The sequence below is a fragment of the Oculina patagonica genome, chromosome 5, assembly GCF_052425735.1.
Source record: "Oculina patagonica isolate OP01 chromosome 5, crgOcupat, whole genome shotgun sequence".
In the NCBI taxonomy this organism is placed as follows: domain Eukaryota; kingdom Metazoa; phylum Cnidaria; class Anthozoa; order Scleractinia; family Oculinidae; genus Oculina; species Oculina patagonica.
Window position 1 is genome coordinate 21,999,326 of NC_135762.1, and position 19,004 is coordinate 22,018,329.

General features: G+C 39.1%; 1 protein-coding gene across 1 annotated transcript in view; it reads right to left on the reverse strand.

Moving 5' to 3' along the window:
- LOC144653300 (phospholipid-transporting ATPase IA-like) overlaps positions 1-19,004 on the reverse strand; it is a 49,913-nt gene continuing 30,909 nt past the window's right edge. The window contains 33 exon segments of the mRNA XM_078513273.1: positions 1-2,155; positions 2,636-2,679; positions 2,915-2,973; positions 3,899-3,942; positions 4,278-4,338; positions 4,439-4,527; positions 5,353-5,460; positions 5,535-5,591; positions 5,727-5,788; positions 6,528-6,606; positions 6,998-7,120; positions 7,766-7,840; positions 8,075-8,185; positions 8,873-8,911; positions 8,913-8,951; positions 9,069-9,177; positions 9,269-9,351; positions 10,029-10,058; positions 10,239-10,316; positions 10,773-10,837; positions 11,059-11,149; positions 11,491-11,538; positions 12,021-12,160; positions 12,695-12,779; positions 12,945-13,014; positions 13,334-13,383; positions 13,464-13,546; positions 14,621-14,735; positions 15,224-15,281; positions 15,876-15,964; positions 17,034-17,111; positions 17,860-17,895; positions 18,222-18,313. Of these exon segments, the coding sequence (XP_078369399.1) occupies positions 2,102-2,155; positions 2,636-2,679; positions 2,915-2,973; positions 3,899-3,942; positions 4,278-4,338; positions 4,439-4,527; positions 5,353-5,460; positions 5,535-5,591; positions 5,727-5,788; positions 6,528-6,606; positions 6,998-7,120; positions 7,766-7,840; positions 8,075-8,185; positions 8,873-8,911; positions 8,913-8,951; positions 9,069-9,177; positions 9,269-9,351; positions 10,029-10,058; positions 10,239-10,316; positions 10,773-10,837; positions 11,059-11,149; positions 11,491-11,538; positions 12,021-12,160; positions 12,695-12,779; positions 12,945-13,014; positions 13,334-13,383; positions 13,464-13,546; positions 14,621-14,735; positions 15,224-15,281; positions 15,876-15,964; positions 17,034-17,111; positions 17,860-17,895; positions 18,222-18,313 (2,444 nt within the window). The 3' untranslated portion in view covers positions 1-2,101.

Genomic DNA, 19,004 nt, shown 5'->3' on the forward strand with positions numbered 1-19,004 from the left:
TGGCTTAATACTTCACTTTATTGACCACATAGTCCATATATCTATATCAACATGAATATTTAGAACTTCAGGACTATTTTCTTTACTTTAACTATCGCCTAATAATAAATAGACCTTGATTATCATTATTTTTATTATATTCTTACCCCCATAATGCATAATTGCCAACGACAGAAATTATCAGATGTACAAAAAGAAAATTTACCAAAGGAAAAGGCCGTACTTAAGAATTCAATGCGACTAACAAGCGATTACAAGAGGTTCTTGTATTGAACGATTTTCCATTAAAAAATGTAATAACAGTGTAATATGGAATGAAACATAATCAGAACTTGATGAAGTTTACACAACTTTTTTTTAAATTTCCGATTGTAACAATATTATACCTTTCCTTTCCGAGGAAAATCGAAATGACATGTAAATAAATGTTGGTTATTTCCTCAAGACTACAACTTATTGCGGTTTTCAGTGATATGAAATTCAATCCTCGACCAACGGTTTACGCTTTTTGCTGCCGTCAATCATCTTTGTGGACCTCTCGGGAAACAGAAGTTCACTTCAACCAGGTTAAAAGATCACGTCCGTCAGTTGTGATCGGTAGATTTTGATCCATTTTGTTTATTTCCTTTTTTCATGGTTCGTTGGCTGTCGCCATAATTATGATTCACGGCAGCGAAAAACGCAATCGTTAGTTGGATTTTGAATTTCAGAGTTCGCATATCACTGAAAACCGCCATAACCGACCTTTAATAATTGTGGTGTTAACCAAAATATTTCTGAATAAGTACAAAAATATCTGAAAATTGTACTTAAATGACAAAAACTAAAATTGCGATGCGTTCCGTCGCGACTCGCTGAAGTTTCGATTTTTTGTTTGCTTCCCAGTCTTAACAGCCAATCAGAGAGCAAGCGACTGCACGTGCAATTAGCGCATGATTTCGCTTCCTCTCTGGCTATTAACTTGATTTTCCTGTTGGTCAAAAACCGGGAAAAAGTCTTGTTTAATAAATAATTTATAGTAAACATCTCCCCTTTTAAGAACGTTCTGGGTGTTTTTGAAAAAAAAAAAAAAAAAAAAAAAAAAAAAAAAAACCGGGAAAACCAGCAAAACGATGGCAAAAAGATGTCAATCAGTAATGGGAAACTTCACCAAGAAGCAACGCAGCAGCGAGTGCTATTGTAAACAAAATATACAGCAACTAAAGTAAGAAAAAAAATCCACACGTAGTTTGTAAAGAAAACAGATAACACTCAGTTCAGTGTAACGGATGTAAATTAACGTACGTGATTGCATGAGAAAACTCGCAATAGCTACGATAGCGCGTGTTTCCACAAGAATTCCCGATTTCTAATGCTCCCTAACCCAACCAAGCGTCGTTTTCGGCAAATCCTCTTCGGAGCACCCGAAGGTTTCCGACTGTTTTTGTCCAATCAGAAATAGCACGAGAACTCCGAAAGCTGCTACGTCACCCACAAAGGTCAAACGCAAGGCGCGTTGACAGTTCCCGCCAAATCTATCTCTACTTTCAAGCAAAAAAATTAAGAATTAAAAGTCTTTCGGCTTTTTACGCTAATCATGCATAGATAATTTAATAATTGCTACCCAACAGTTTTGCCGTCTCGCATTTTGATTTTCCGCTGTATGTTCCGGCAACGTTTTTTTACAATATTCTTTCACAATACTGTAATTTTTTTAAACGCTAACAAAATTCATGAAAGTTAAATACGAAAGTAGTGTTGGTTTGCGTTTGGCCGTCGTGGTCACGTCAGCTTGACGTCACTGAGATCATCACGATACTTAGCAACATTCTTGCCGAATATCGTGGGCTCAGCAAATTTTAATAATCAGGATTTCCACCACAAAGACAACTTGTTGCGCGACAAAATGTCGAATAATTCTATCGAAAAAAGGAGAATATATGCTCCTCAATTCATAATTCAAATTTCAAATTATTATTTCCTATTAATTCAAAAGAATCCAAATATCCTTGAAACGGAAAAAGTAGGAATCGCTCTTTAAATAATATATAAATTTTCTTATGAAAAATAATAACGCTAAAATAACTTTTTACAACTCAAAATGTTGAGGCAGGTCCACTGTTTAGTCGCCGCGAGGTTTCTTGAGCGTGGTGTCATAGCGACGAATCAACTCCGCCTGAAATAGGAAAAAATAAACAATTAGTTCACTTCTAACGGTGTTTTCCAATGATCAAAACTGTTAACGCACAAAAAACATCGGATCACAAACTAAAACAACTCACGATAACCAAAGTATGTTTTTTCGAACAAATACCAAGGGATGATCAAATTCCGATATAAAGCTACTCAATCGAAATATCACAATATTATAAAGCTTGAAAAAAAAAACTAAAATTATGATGGAAAATACCTTGCTTCCTAGCTGTTTCGGTTCCGAAAATTATTTTCTCTACAAGTTAGTCTAAAGATCGAAAGACGTGAAATGCCGATAAATTGTACTGACTGCGAATCTTTCTTTGATTGGCTGTAATGTTTGAAGAGCCAACGCAAGGAGTTAAAAAAAAATGTCAAGAAGTAATCAAGGACTTAACCTTATAATAGGTGTCGATGATTAAATCTCTACAACGTAACACCTCAAGAAAAGATTTTAGTTTACCTGTCCCACTCGGGCATCTTCTTCCTGAGAAAACGCAAATCCAACTATAGAAAGGGAAAAAACAAAAATATATCAGGAAAAGGGTTTAGGTTTTTTAGAGCTCATGGCTCACTTGAAAACCATAACTGAATGATTCCGTGATTTGATAAATAAAGATGATGATATGATGTGATGAGAGAGGGGGGGAGATGATGATGATGATGATGATCATTTCTCTTCAACCTATCAAAACAGATACTTTGAGAGAGATTCCATGTTAGAAACAAGTAAATTACTTACGCGAAGAAGCACCGCGGTCTTTTCTGTCTTCAAACGCTTCGTCTCGCGACCAAATTTTCCTGCAAATTTAATGATATACCTTATTATAGGAAATTAACGCTTGTGTTAATTAAGGTATTTGAAATTAACGCGACTTAAATTAACGCGAATTGAAGGAAAAGTTACTTCCCAATAAAGGAAATTAACGCGAAAGAGGGAGCAACATTTCAAAATGAAGGAAATTAACGCGCCGTTAACTACAGGAACAAGTTTATTTGAACACTTGTAGGCGTACAATGCACGTGCTCCTGGTTCTTTTCCCACTTCGAGCGTTCTTCGCAGTATCAGGGATAGCGGCAGATTTCCACCCTGATAATTGGAGTTAAGAACGTCTGGACTGTATCGAGAAATTGGTGCCAAAATAATGGAAATTAAGGTCATGGAAATTAACGCTCCAGTTAATTAACGGTGCGGAAATTAACGTTAACAAAAATTAACGCGAATGTTTGGAATTCGCGTTAATTTAAGTCGCGTTAATTTTCTATAATAAGGTAGGTTAAGTCTGCGTTCAAGCCTAATGGCCCATCAGGCCAGAGCTTATCCCGGTTTCAGTAGCATGAGGCAAATAGGAGAATTTCTACTCCCCATGTATGGATGGGAGGCTAGTCAATCGCAGGGTTACCCCCCAGCATTAATACGCCGGTGAGGCACTATGAGAGTCAAGTGTCTTGCCCAATAACACAACGCAGTGCCCCAGCCTGGGCTCAAACCCGGACCACACGATCCTGAACCCAGCGCACTAACCATTAGGCCACCGTGCCTCCTACTGAAAAAATGGATTACAAAATCGAAAAAGTTGAAAATTTCAGCTCCACGTTTTCTATGCAAAGACGATCTGAATGTCGACAACTTGAAAATTTATGCTCAGTAAACTTCACCGAATGATTAACACAAACAAGCATAACAAACACGGTAGTAAATTCTACGGGAATGTTTGGTACTTACGCGTGCACAGCATGATCTGACATAATTAAACGACTTGGATCACCCTGCAAATTAAGAAAAAGATCAACTTAACCATAAGTTCGTTACAAATAGCGAGACCCGCTTTAATACGCCTCCAAAAAGAAAGAACGTCTGGAGAACTTCCCGCTGATTATCATATGACGACAAAATACATCAGACACTATTCATTTTGCCGTTTGGATCGGCGCTTTTGCGAAGATCTGTGCCAAGTGCGAGCCAAGCGCGCGCGAGAGAAACGCGCGTGGTTTTCGCACGCCTCGCGCGTTACTTAGATCCCCCGCAAAACCAGGTGCATGTCCAACGGGCTAGGGATTGAGTTTTGCAGTACATTAAAGTGAATTTGAAGTGTCGCACTTACATGCACGGCTTCTACTTCTTGGATTTCCTCCTTCAGTGTTTTATAGAACGTTCTTCGAAATCTGAGAATGAGAAAAAAATGTTTAGTTTTCGTTACCAGCTTTGTTTCATATTCCGTATCACTCGCTCGCGCGATTGGTTTAAAACAAACAGCTGACTTACACTTTGTACAGAAAGTCCAACAGAAGAGTAATCAGCGGTATGATGAAGAGAGAAATCCAGAAGACGCCACAAGAATACAACATACGGTCCTGCAAAAATGAAACAAAGGTCAGAAAAAAAACTGCAGACGGAAAACAAAAGCGGAAAAGATCTGCGGACGGAAAACATAAGCCTTCGCATAATACTAAAATGCAAACAGTACCACAAGAAAGAACTGCTCAAGAGCTTTCATTTAAATGGCTTTATCCTTTTTAGAATCACAACATAATAAACACAGGGCACACGAAAGTAAAACACAATCGCTTTGAATGGTCACACAATACCAGAGGTTCATCCACAGACGTAAAAGCTAGAACCACCTTGTACAGCACAATAAAGTCCTTCTCGATACTATTAATGTTTTTAATATTTACTTATTAACTTTTTTGATATACTTATTTATTTTCACATTTATAATTTCTTTTTTGTGTGTTTGTCCCCAAATTAGCAGCAATGCTAAATACCCCAGACACGTTTAATAAAGGTTTTTGTTGTTGTTGTTGTTGTTTTCATTTAAATGGTCATACACTAGGGTTTCATCCACAGACTTAAGTTAAAACCAACTTGAACAGCACTACATAAAAGTACTGCTTAATAGCTTTTATTTGAATAGTCACACACTTGGGTTTCATCCACAAGCTTAGAAGTTAGTATGTAATGCATACTTGATGAAAGTGCTGCTCAACAGATTTCATTTGAATGGTCACACACTATGGTTTTATCCACATACAGGTACTTCAAAGTTAGAACCACCTTGCACAACGTTATAACAAGTTTTACATGAAATTACTGGTCAACAGCTTCCATTTGAATTGTCATCCACAAACTTGAAAGTTAGTACCACCTTTAACAGTACATAATAAAGAGAACCATACCTGGCCTATCATATCAGGTGCAATATACAGCGCCATGCCAGGAATGCAGTAGATCAACAGGAAAATGAACCAGCTTGCGATGCTACCCCATATGGCCACGTGACATAGCTGCGAAGAAAAAAATACCCGCATGAGATTTTCACCAACATTGACAACACACGTGCACCGACTGTTCCACATACCCAGTTCCAGGTGTCCAGTTCCATTCCTGCCTTCAGACACACAGTTATAACGACCAACTGTAAAATAAAACATATATGAGATCGATAAAGCTGGAAAAAAATTTAAGGTAGCTCTTTCATAATGCCCAGCTCTGTCAGCACCCGGATAGCGAGTTGAATAAAAGTACAGCTATCCATTTTTAAATAACTTACCGTGTACACGACATTTCCTAAGAACCACTCGCCAACCACCGTTCCATCGCTGAAGGGCGCCTCTGAAAAAAAAAATCGCAGAAACATAAGATCTTACATGGTAAAAATAAACCGTATGTGTAGGGTATTTAGCACAAAAACAGTTAAAACGCGAGTTTTAGAGCGGTTTTCATTTGAGTGTCGTAATTAGTTTGGTTTTGTATAACTACGCTTAAAAATAATAATAATAAAAAAATAAATCACTTTATTTAAATGTCAATGTAATAAGCACTGTTTTGCTAATTGTGGACGTATTGCAAATCGAACATAAACTTGTTAAAAACCCCAACTGGTAGGAGGCTAACCAGTTGGCTATTTACAAAGCATGGGGGAGTTGAATTTGGGACGACTGAAGACAAATCCATCAAGTGGCATTTGATTACAAGTCGAGCGTCCTAACACTAGGCCACGCTGCCTCCTTTTTTTTATTGGTTTCAAAACCTCGCGCCATTTATTCGTCCAATCAGAAGTAAAACTAAAACCATTCGTGACTCGCTTACACACGTTTTCCCGCGCTTTGTGTCGGTTACATGTATTTGCTTCGAGTTCTGATTGGTTCACTGGATTGACTGTGTCCTTTGTGATTGGCAGAGTAATTACTTTGGTTTTGGTTGTAAGACACTGCTCAATTCGCGTCATATTCTAACTGAACTTTAATCGAGAAAAGAGAGATAAACCGGCTCTTGGTATAAAATGTTAACAGGCTTAACAACTTGCCTCGCGCACAGGTGTCAAGTAACCTTCTTGGTTTGAAGCACTTACCGTGTCTTAGCATGAAACAGGGCAAATAAAACAACAGAAGAGAGTGGTAAACAGATGCCGCGATCCACATCCAGAACACCTACAATACAGAGAAAAGTGAGGATTTTGCCAACTTCCAACCGAAAAAAGATTGCGCCCAAGAACATTTTCTATTTGTGGGTCAAACACGAGACAGGTTTGTAAACAAAACTCATAAAAAGTCACGTTATTTTATTCTTCTCAGTTACCCTGTAATTAACTACTGTACAGTGCTAACAACGCCATCATTTACGACAGTCGGAAAATCCACTACGTGCTTCCGATTTTCATTATCCAATCAAAACATAGCATGTCAGAAGGGTGTCATACAGAAACGTCATATTGTTTAGCAACAGCTTTGACGAAAACCGTGGGCTTAGAGACATGACTACGACCATATAAAGTCCTTTTTCCTCCCGAATTTTCGTCAAATATGTTGGATAACTTCTCACCTTTGTGTTGTACTGTGTTGCATTCTGTGACTCCTTATAAAGTTTGGGATATTTTAGCATGCTTTCAGATGTCACTGTACGATCAAACAGGCCGATGGCCAGTGGAGGGACTGATGTGAAAACCTGCATCAGACGAAAACAACAATGTATGAATCTTGTACAGACCGTTCGGTGCTGTAACAAATTTGGACATAAGATATCTACGGTGACTACCCCAAATGGCAGTAGTATTTGTTTTAAAGCTAAGTCACACAAAATTTACAAATAGTAAATGCAGGGATTTTTACAGTAATAGTCCTGGGGAGGAGGGGGGGGAGGTATAGAAGGGGGTGTGAACTTCCCGCTTTCCGTACCCTTTACTCCCCGTCCTCGCCCGTTTCACTGGTCATCCTGATTATTATGGAACACAAATTTCCCTGTTTCTTCTCCTTCCGCCATGCATCTCAATAATACTGCTTTTCTCCGGGTTTCCGCCTCCTTCTTTCTTGGTTCCCTTCTTTTTCCCCCTTTTCCCTAGGGTCCCCGCTCCCTTTTTCCCTAGGGTTCCCGCCCCCTGTTTTCCTCCACTAGCTCTGGACAAACGTTGTCATTAGGGGTTGGCGCAATACTGTATTAAGACAAAAAATGTTTCCTCATTTTATTCGCAATAAAAAGGATCCAAGCCAAACGGAAGTTTGCCCACTGGAATCCATTTCCATCCTCGCCATTTTCATATCCAGTTCACGTTATTTTGCCTCTTTTTGTTACTAAAGCTAAAGAAAAACTTACCACATTGTAGATACCAATGCACCACTTGTCAAACAGGATTTGACCGGAAAATCCATTGTCAAGCGCAAACCAAAGCTGCAAGACAATAACAATACATATTACGAAAACAACCTCACAGACCAGTTTTTCCACAAGGGCTACGTAATGTCAACCGTAAACCCGAACATTTTTGCAACATCAGCACAGCTTCTTTTAACTGCCAAAACGCACGTCCATGCAACACGAGCGCACTCGCACCCACGTGCACGCACACGCGAAGATGCAAACGCACCGACGAAGCAACCAATGCAGACAGCAACCTTTACTCACCTCAATCACATACAAACAAACGTTCTTGTAGAAGGAATACAGGATCAGTTTGGCCAGACGCTGGTAACTCCACGCTCCGTGAACAAACAGAAGTTTGTTCAAGTAGCGGAACTGAGGAAAAGACGTGAGAGAATCAACATTATTAAGAGGACTGTTATTAATTTGAATTGAATTTTAAGAAGGCTAACGCGCGCCCTTTTGCCAGTCCACATAAAGGAAGATGGATATCGTGAACGGTTGTTTGGTTTCATTTTACGATACTTAAGTACAGATTAATTTTAAAGGGACTAGGTCACGGTATTTCAGGTAATTCTATTTATTTTCGATAATTAAGAGCTGCAAACTTCAAAGTGGCAGAGCAAAAGTCATTTATTGGTAAAATCACGGTCACATAACAAACAAGGATGATTTTCGAGCATTGTAGATGACACTTTCATACAAATTGGGCTAAACTTTAAAAAAGTCGGGCCGACGTTGTTTAAGTTTACACGAACGCAATCCGTTTTAATCTTCTCGAATTTTGCCCATGCATGCCCTTTTCGGCCTTTCCGTGTTTCTTTTGAGTCCTTCTACATAAGCCATAATCAGTTGGAATATTTCAGTTAAATCTATGGACAGTTGATTTGCGCCGAATGTGCATAATATGCGTAACATAGCCTCTTTAATGCCCAATGTCTGACGGATTTTGTGCAACATGTAAACTTTGCCGGTCCCCAGCACCGGCATTGTGGTTTCTATGGCTTGAAGCCACTACGAGTATTGCTATTGCCTGAATAATGCAATGATAATGTGGGTTACCTGTGCAATGGCGTAGTCCGAAGCACTAGCTGCCTGTAAGACCTTCGACACCACTGATACCCACACCAACATGTGCTGCCTACAGAATCAACAACATCAACAGTTTTGATATGGGTTTTAAAGGGGAGATATTTAACCACAAATTTACTACGTCAATAATTTCAATATCAATATGAGTGCAGAAAACTTGAGTAACCTGTATCATGCCGACATCATTCGCTCCATCACCAATAGCGAGAGTAATGGCGTCCTTTACATGTTGTTTGACTAGTTTGACAACCTGCGCTTTCTGTAAAGGAGAAACCCTGTAGAGAAAAAAAAAATATTTTCGTCAACAAAAATTAGGTAAAAAACCTTTAGCAACAACAAACAACGAGGCACAAAATGTTCCCCAACCTGCAGCAGATGACAGCTTTGCAGCTGAGCGCCAGATCCAAGAAACTCAATTTAAGTTCGTCTGATAATCCATGTAAAAGAGTCTGGCGAACAAAAAATAATAATGGATTAATTACAAGAGATGACAATGAAACACACTTTGAACTGAGAAGCCAGGTAGGTAGGTAGGTAGGCAGGTAGGTAGGCAGGTAGGTAGGTAGGTAGGTAGGTAGGTAGGTAGGTAGGTAGGTAGGTAGGTAGGTAGGGGGGGGGGGAGGAGGAGGAGGTAGGTAGGTAGGTAGGTAGGTAGGTAGGTAGGTAGGTAGGTGAGGTAGGTAGGTAGGTAGGTAGGTAGGTAGGTAGGTAGGTAGGTAGGTAGGTAGGTAGGTAGGTAAAATTTTATTTAAAAACACGGTAATTCCATTCAGGTAGAAAATTACAGTTAAACAAGTCCTGATCAAGAATGCACTATTCCATCCCCTAAGAAAACAATGGCCATGTTTAACTCCGTATTAAACGATTGAAAACTTCTCCGGAAACCAGTTGTATTCTGTGCATTACTACACGTGCTAATGACACGAAATTACAAGCGCAAATTAGCTTTACAGCAAAAAATGTTCAATCAATGTATCCTTTTTACCGACAAAACTGGATATTTTCTCTCGGAAAGAAGTCGCCCCCCTGCTTTCAAACCCTTAGTATTGCCAAAATTACGTCGGTCAATCGGCTTTAAAAATGGGCGACACATTTTTATAAAAGGTACCATAAAACCAATCCTTACCTTGCCAGTGATGATGAGTCCCAAGTCATCCTAAAATCAAACAGAAAAACTCGTCAACAAGGAAACTTCTATTAACCACTGCCTCGTGAATATGGAGGATGGGTGCCTAGGATACCTGGGAGGGCCTCCACTGAGGTCAGCCGGCCCTCCCCAGATAGAATAAAGCTGCCAAGGCTGGCAATCCCAACAAAACAGCCATCTACTACGTACCCGTATGGCTGGCTTTTTCTTCTTCGATGAGTCTCGACCGATAAGTCTGAGATGCTCATTCAGCCACTCACGTGTTCCCTGCAAACAACAACAACAATTATTGATAATCATCGTCTCTCTTTAGGAACATCTTGACTGGCGTCTCCCTTCAAGTTTCTTTAGAATTAAAAATCCGATTCAAAGCAAGCATTATTTTTTGCCTTCAGTTAAAAAAACAAACTACGCTCTGAATCGATCAATCACCATTAAGCAATCTCGCTGTCTATATTTTCGATCCAAAGTGACGTGATATGTGGGATGAATTTGTTGGTTCTCGCCTTAACTCCAGTTCTACTCCCTCCCTATCCCATCTCTGTATAAATCACCGACATTTACATTTTCCGGTGGTTTCGCAGATTACAGCGTACGAAGACATACTTAGAGAAAAGGCCGAATTTCCAAGATTTAAAAGAGAAATAAACTTTCGCTTTATCTTCCAAATCAAATTCAGAATTTTGTTCCTTTGTTACTTTTTCGACATCGGCAGTTACTTACATCAAGCGTCTCTTCGCCACAGATTAACAGTTTCATCTCAGGAGTAAGCAAACGACATGCATAACCTACAACAAACAAAATAATAAATTACTATTATCTTGAGCCAACAAGAGTTCAAAGCCTCGCTCACAAGCAAATGATGCCAACTATCGAGTACTCTCCGCTCGCTCGATCGCGCGCTTATATAATAGTCGAAGAAAGTCCCTCTCGTCTTGTCTGTTCCGGCTGGCCTTTAAGTGTTAGCAAGAGAACTGCAAGAACTAAACAGCATGCAGGATTTCATTACCAATGTTGATGGCAGTTTCTTGCTTGTCTCCAGTTAGTACCCAGATCTTTATATCAGCATCGGCAAGGGCAGCAATGCTTTCTGGGACACCCTGAAAGAAAGAAAGAAAATTTAAACATGTAGCAAACAAGATCAACACTGGAGATTGTCAAAAAGGCGGTGATGAGCGATATTGTACACCCTAGAGCTAACAGCGGTTTCAGCTCAGGAAACTGTCAATTGATTCAACATTTCTTACAAAGTGCTCTAACCAATGAAAATAAACACACTGGTTCTTCAGCCAATCAGGAGCTCGTGATCTGGCGTACGCGCGATTTTTCCCGCGCCTGCCACCACCTGTATGGTTACCAAGCCCCTCTACAACCAAGAGTAGAAATGGGTGTGGGAACTAGCAGAGTGTTACGTACGGCAACTCCACAAATACAAACTAACCTCTTGTAGCTTGTCCTCAATAGCTGTGGCCCCCAACAGGAACAAATTCTGTTAAAAATCAACCAGCATAACAACATGAGAAACGAAAACGAAACGTGACTGTCAAAAGGAAACTGAACAAAATTTAAAAACCCGAAAAATATCCAAAACTGGATACTACATAACTCTACATAGGTCTGTGTCGGGTTGAATCTAAAGCCTGGTTTTCACTAGCGACGCAAGCACAGACGCAAGCATAACAGCTCTTATTTCACCGTGAAAACGGCCTCGATGCAAGTACAAACACAAGCGCAAGCACAAGGATCTAACTTGTGTTCGCGTTTTGCCGTGTGAAAACGAAACACCGCACAAGGAAATTTACGACGTCTGGCTGTGTCTGCTCAATTAAAACACCCCTTCCAGATACCCCCGCGTCGCTCAGTTGTGCTTGAGTCCCTAGTGAAAACTAGACTTAAAGCATCTCTGAAGCAGGGAGAAGAATTGCGCACTTGAATCTTGAGAGGTTAATTACGATTGGCAACCCGGCTAACCTTTTCAATAAGCTCTGCAGCATCGTCCACATTCTTCTCTCTATTTTCCAAGCTTGTAGAAGCTTTGTAATAGATGTCACTCCAGCGCTGAAACTCTTCAGGTTCAAGCTCAGCCATTGCTATGCAAAGTGTACGTAAACCTGATGGGAAATTATAAGCACGACATTACTGAATACGGCTGGTGGAACTGCAGAGCAGTCAAACGCAAAAACTAAATGCCACTTTTGAAATCTTTGCGCTAAATTTCAAGAAGTTTGGAAGAAAACGTTACAACAAAATATAGCAAAATACCAGAATACGTGGCGATAAAGCTGGTAGATAGCAACAGTAACCCATGTGTTTCTGATAGCAATTAATAGATTTTCTATATGTGTTTGGCGCACAAAGCTGAAATTCACAGTTTATGTCTAAAATTTTGGAAAAAGTGGAAGAAGAGTATCTTATAAATTTAAGAGAAATGTTTGCATTTCGTAGCGGCAGCGGCAGTTTTGGCGGGAAACACTCACTCACCTGCGTTTGACTGCGAAAATTGACTGTTTGCTAAGTAAATGACGTTTCCTTATAACGGAACAACGTAAGGTATGCACGTGGAGTGCACGTGAGTATTCTTGTAAGTTGGTTACTTTGAAGGGAAAAACTGCATTTAATGTGTTTGCTCCACTTCATTAACTCACCCTCTTTGGCAAATTCTTCCAAGTGCTCCACAGTGCTGTCCATGTACATCTGTTTTTCTTGAAGCCGCTCAAAGATGACTGTATCCTGTTGACAGTAGATTTCAGATTTTCAGATTTTTATTATAGAACATTGCAAAAGAAGCAGAAAACAAGTGTACGTTCATAAACAAAGTAACATAACTCAGAAAGACAGGAAAGACACTGACTGAACTTAGAAAAGGAAGAGAAAAGAACTATTTAGTGTACTTACAGCACCCTTGCAGTACAGCTTAATTTTGCCCTCAGGAGTTCGAACAACCACAGACATCCTCTTACGAGTGCTAAACGTAATATAAAATTAAAAAAAATCAGCTCATCATCCTCTCTTTTTTTGAAGGTGTCTTTTCGCTTAAATACTTTACAAGAGAACTATAACCAGGTTTTCCAAAATAGGAAAATATTAATGAAAGGAATCTGAACCACTGTAACGTCTCAACGTGAACGAGACATTTTTAAGTTTGCCCATCAAGGAATCTTTTTCCATACTCATTATAGTTAGTCATCATCAATAATGTTAATGGGCTTCAGCCATTTATCAAGTACTGTTTGAGGAATTAAAACCATTATTGTTACGTCTCACATGTCTGACTGCCATCTTACCTGTTAAATTCTAAAACATTCAAGACCTCATAAACCTCCTCTTGACCCATCTAAAGCAAAATTAGAAAAATAACATAGTGCTTTCAGTAGGAACTAACTTGCATAAAGATACATTTTGATGATCACTTACCGCGTTAATTATGACTGATGTAGGAGTTCTCACGTTGAATGAAAATCCAAGTTTCTTAGCACCTTTCACCAGAGCACCTTCATCTGCAAATACATCAAAGTGAGTTATACATCTCTATGCGGTACTTTTCCATTACTACCACATTCAAAGCTCGTTTTCCATATTATGGAGATGTCCGTATTATAGAAGTAGAGATTATTATATGAATTCTGCTTTCGCTAGGACAAAGTAAGATGTCCATTATATAGAGATGTCCATGTTATGTAGTTGTTGGTAAGGAGGTTTGACTGTGTGCAGAAAAACAGACTTGCTATAGAGCTGGAATTTTTTTCCCGACAGCACGTGCTCCCATTGGTCACTTCATCTAACATTAAAACTATTTCCCGCCAACTGGAGATGGAGAACATTGCAAAATCTATGACGTCAGAGGGGAACAGTGCACTGTTACCCGCAAATGTTTACCGACAACCCCTGTTCCTATAATGACTTTGTTGTGCTGTTTAACATACAGTCAAAGCTCTCGTAAGCGGACACCCTCGGGACACGAAAAAAGTGTCCGTAACTGGAGCTGGCCGCTACGAGAATGGTTCTGGAAGCAGCCACAGAGGTGTAGGGGATAGATGGCCGCTTACGGGAGCTTGCCCAGCTAACAATAACCGGACGGACGTAGATGACGATAAAACTAACACTGATATATGGTAATGCAATTACTGTTAAATCATTGTGACGAACGGCGATGTAAAGTTGATTGATAAAAACAAGATACAGAGGCTTTTTTAGGAATTTCCTCTGGGGTGTCCGCTTACGGGAGCTTAAAAACAAAGAAAAAAGTCTGAGTCGTAATCTGTGAAAGTGTCCGCGGCCGCTTACGGGAATGTCCGCTTACGAGAATGTAAAAATACAGAGTTTGTATGGGAGTTAAAATGGGGTTTCCAACAAGGCGGCCGTAAGTAGAGCTGTCCGCTTACGAGAGTGTCCGTTAAGAGAGCTTCGACTGTATCAGTTAATGACTGGTCCCTCGGGAAACCGGTCAACTATGCTTCCCTTTGATCTTAATGTTTCGCTCAGCTCCCCCTTGGCAAACATCGAGATTCTCGGGAAAAAAATTAACTTTTACCCTCGGGACCAGTCATTAAGTGTTAAGAGTTTTGTCATACCTGGGGAGGCAGCTTGATAAACTATCTTGTCAGCATTGCTGGTGTCTCTTTCTGGCACGACTGTGTGGCACACCGCTAACAACGTCAGAAACTCACGGATAACAGATGCTGTAGGCTACAATAAAAATAAACCGGAGGGTAAATGTAAATCCTGTTGCCAGCCTACAGTATTTAAAAGTTGTCCTAGTGCAAACAAACAAGCTCTTGTGTAGCCATTGATTTACAGAAACCAGAATTGTAAGTACTCCTTGTATATATTATAGGCTTGATGAAATTTCTTTTAATTCATACAGCCCTATTGCTAAAATAGGCTTAATGGATTTTGTTAAAAAATATCATACAGCCCTATTGCAAATAAAATGCGAGAGCTGGCTTAAGCATTGCAAATGAGGAATGTTGAGGAGAGCTTGGATAGAGGCGTTTGCAGGATATTGTAACTAAATGATGGTAAAATTAAGAGTCATGCCATGGGGTGGGGGGGCTCTTTGGTGGATAGAGGATTTGAGAATTGGCTGGAATGTAGCAGAGAGAAGAGCAACAGTCAAGGGCAACAGAGTATGGGTGCCTTTGGCTGGGTGAAAGTCTCTGGAGTGAATTACTTACATGATGTTCTCTGAGATTATCCAAAAGAGCTGGATCCATGAATGTGTCTCCTTGTCCACTGCGTGAAAATAAAAAAACCAAACCAATAAGTCAATAAAATATTGTAGCAATCTGGGGGTCTTTATCAAAATAGGCATTTCGTTTTTTTCTTTTCTTCTTTTGAGGTTGTGATCCATTAAATATATTTTTTTTATGAAATGGCTTGTAAATTTTTTTTTTTTTGTTTTTTTAAAAAGAGGAAATTTAAGGATTAGCCTGTGTGGCAGTCATTTCTTTTAATTCCATGAGTGTGGGAGGCGTTTGAAAGCTTCTGGTGAAAAAACAGGCAAAAAGAAAATCACATTTTGTTTGCTCCATCTTTGCTGGGAGCTATTAGGCAACTCTCATGCTCTTGTAAAGGAAATAACTTACACTAGGCTTGATTTTCAGCCGCTTTTTCGGGAAAATGAGCCCGCGGTCATGAAAGACTGGACCTAAGAAGACAACAGAAATCAAGCCTACTGCTACACAGGCTGCATGAAATTCTCCTGGTCAAGAATTCTTTAGCTGTTCAGGTCCTAAACTCTCAGTACTAATCTTGGATAAGATGTCATTTTTAAGGGTGATGCACATAAGTTATGTGGTAAAGAAGAAGGAACATCATTATTCAAACCTGTAACTAATTCCTCCAATGGTACACTTTTTGAACTCCATGACGTTTCTGGTTAGAGTGCCTGTCTTGTCTGAGAATATGTACCGCACCTGCATAGGCAGAAAAACAAATTTAAACTCAAGCAACAACTACAACAACAAGTTAATTATTAACAATACAGATCACATGTTTTCCAATCTAGCTATCCCGCTTAAAGAATGATAATTTATTGGGTAGCATTATAGGCACAGAATGCCTTTTGTACAGATTGCAGGCTTGCCAATAAAGAAATTATGTCTTTACACATACAAAACAAACTGAATCAGAAAACACTCTGTAAGAAAGCACACACTAAGAGCAATACTATATAACTTAATTAAACACAGATCTGGCACAAGCTAGCATGTGCAAAGAGAATTTACTTTTTGTTTATCACAATTAAGAAGCGGTTTTCCTTTCTTTTTCTTGCAGTGTTTTCTAAAAGAGATAGAAAACATTTTCCACATGTTTCTATTCAGTTTTAGTAGAATACCAGATCTATGGGAAATTTGCAAATCTAATATTGGTTCTCCTGTTGTTTTCTTTTTGCTAATGAAACATGATTGTGCACGTTTTACTCTTTAAAAGGACGATTTTCTTGATTTTTTGCTAAAAAGTACATAAAATTGTGGGTTTTGGACTGCAATTCTTTAAAGTTTCTACTAACTATAAAGGCGCGTTTACACGACAGCGAAATTTGGGTACGGACCTGTCACAAAAAGGGTCGGCACCTAACAACTTTTGTAGAGAAACAGTAAAATAAAAAGGGCCATAGGCGCCTATGGCCCCGTTTTGATTTGACTTTTTCTCTACAAAGTGGTCAAGTACGGACCAGTTTTCTGACGGGTACGTACCCAAATTTTTCTCTCGTGTAAACGCGCCTTAAGACTACTTGCCCTTGTTTTCTATAAGGAAACTTGGCTGCGCCTCATTGACTATTGCTCATAAAAAAATTAGGCTTGTAGTCGAATTGTTAAATAAAAACACTTCTGAAAGTTTGAGGAAACTAGAAAAAAGTTTGGAAACGTTTGTCTCTCCTACAGCTCGTGTTCCCACAGCATTTCTCATAACTTCCACTCGTGTTCCATAACTCTACAGAATCACTGATTTCGTTGTCTGTTTTCTTAAATAAAGACAGACCTGTCCTAGTTCTTCATTCAGATTGGACGTTCTTGCCATGGCTGGGGTGTCAGTTTCATCATAGTACATATCAATGTCCTGTAACATAATGAAGTAAAATGTAAAGTCTTTTTACACATTTTACACAAATATGGAAAAATAGAAATGTACCAGTAACATTGAAAAAGTGTTATCTTTAGTGGTGGGGAGATATTCCCTAGAATGGGGCTATCATTAGAAGGAATTTTGCATTTTACAAATGGTAGCAAATGCTTATATTTAGAAGGGATTTTGTCTGTGCATCATAGGAATATTGTATGGTAAATTACTGGTATGATTATTATGAAGCTCTTTAGTAGGGGCTTACAATCCCAGGGGGGTACTTGCTTGTAAATGAGGGGATGATCGAAGGATTTTTTTGGTTTGAAATTTTGATTCTGGGATTTTTTTTGGTTGGAAATTGAAGAGGTGACAAATAGGATTTTTGGGGGTAAAACGAACAAGTGTCTTGCAGCCTGACATATTTATGGTATATGAATAAACAAACACGAGCGTTCATTTTATGATTTTCTATGTTAACCCCCCGGAATTGTGTTTGACAAGGGATTTTTTGGGGTTTTTGGTCATGGATTTTTGGAAATGTGGGAAGACTTGGGGATTTTGGGTCGAGTACCTCCATTCGATCATCCCCGTCATTTACAAGCCAGAGTACCCCCCTGGGCTTACAATCAAAATAAATTTTGTTGTCAGTAAGTTAAGTTAATTACTCAGGGAAGCCAAAGCTTACTTTTAGTGGGTGGAATGGAAACTCGGATTTCATAGATACACCTAATATAAGGGAACATACCAAGTTTATGAAGATAGCTTGTATGAACTTTACAACCTGTGAAACAAAGTCAATGGTAAAATTAATAACAAATAAAATTATTAATAATAAAAATATTGGAATAAAGCAAAAGGAGAAATCTGAATTAGCATTGATTAATCAAATAAATGCATAAGAACATCTACTTGGAGTCAGCAAGAAATAAGATTCAAAAGATAACTGGACTGTAGAATTGTCTTAGCTACAAAAAAATAATTAATGCCAATTTTCTCCTTACATTATCAATACACTGTCAAGCAGAGGTGACGAGAATAAAGAGAGTAATATTAAAAATGTATTACAGCCAGTACAGAGAATTTCTGTTTTTGATGCTGGGACTATACCTCAAGAGTAACTGTCAAGCTGATGGGTATCAGGTTATTATACAGAATGATAAACGTCAAGAAGGACATGCCCAGGTTCTGTGCTCTTTTACCTGAAAAAAATGTACAGTTCCAGAAATACCGTAAATGATCAAATAAACGCCCTCTCTCAAATAAACGCTCCCCCTGAGGTATAAAGTTTGTATTAGACGCCCCTCTCTAATAAACGCCTCGTGTCTAATAGACGCCTCCTCCAAGGATCGCCTCAAAAACCAAAGACTAGTAAGGTTCCATAGAGTAAAATCACGCAATTTATTTATTTTTTTGCTTGATTCGAACATCGAAGAGGCCAATGATACCAACATGGTTGACCCCGATGTCGATGAAAACATCGATATCGAACTATGAACGGCATCTCCAAGCTTTGCATTAGCGCAGAATAGATTAGGCTCCTATTCACAATCTGTTTTCTGTTTTACTCCGCGCCGGCAAACTTTGTGTCTTATTTGTTTTGTAGACGTTGTTTCAGTTAATGTGAAATAAACGCCTCTCTCTAATAAACGCCTCATATCTATTTAACGCCCCCTGTAGGACACCTAAAATTTAATAGACGCCCCGGGCGTTTATTAGATCATTTACGGTAAGCTATTAACCTGGCCTAACCTTGGACAGTCATTGGAAATAACGAGAGGAGTGAGTATCATAAGCAATAGTTTTTAAGTGAGTTAAAGGAAAGTCTGAAGATAAACTGGAATTTTCCAGAGGAGTGGAATGGGGGAGGGGGTTTCAGACCAAAACTCTTCC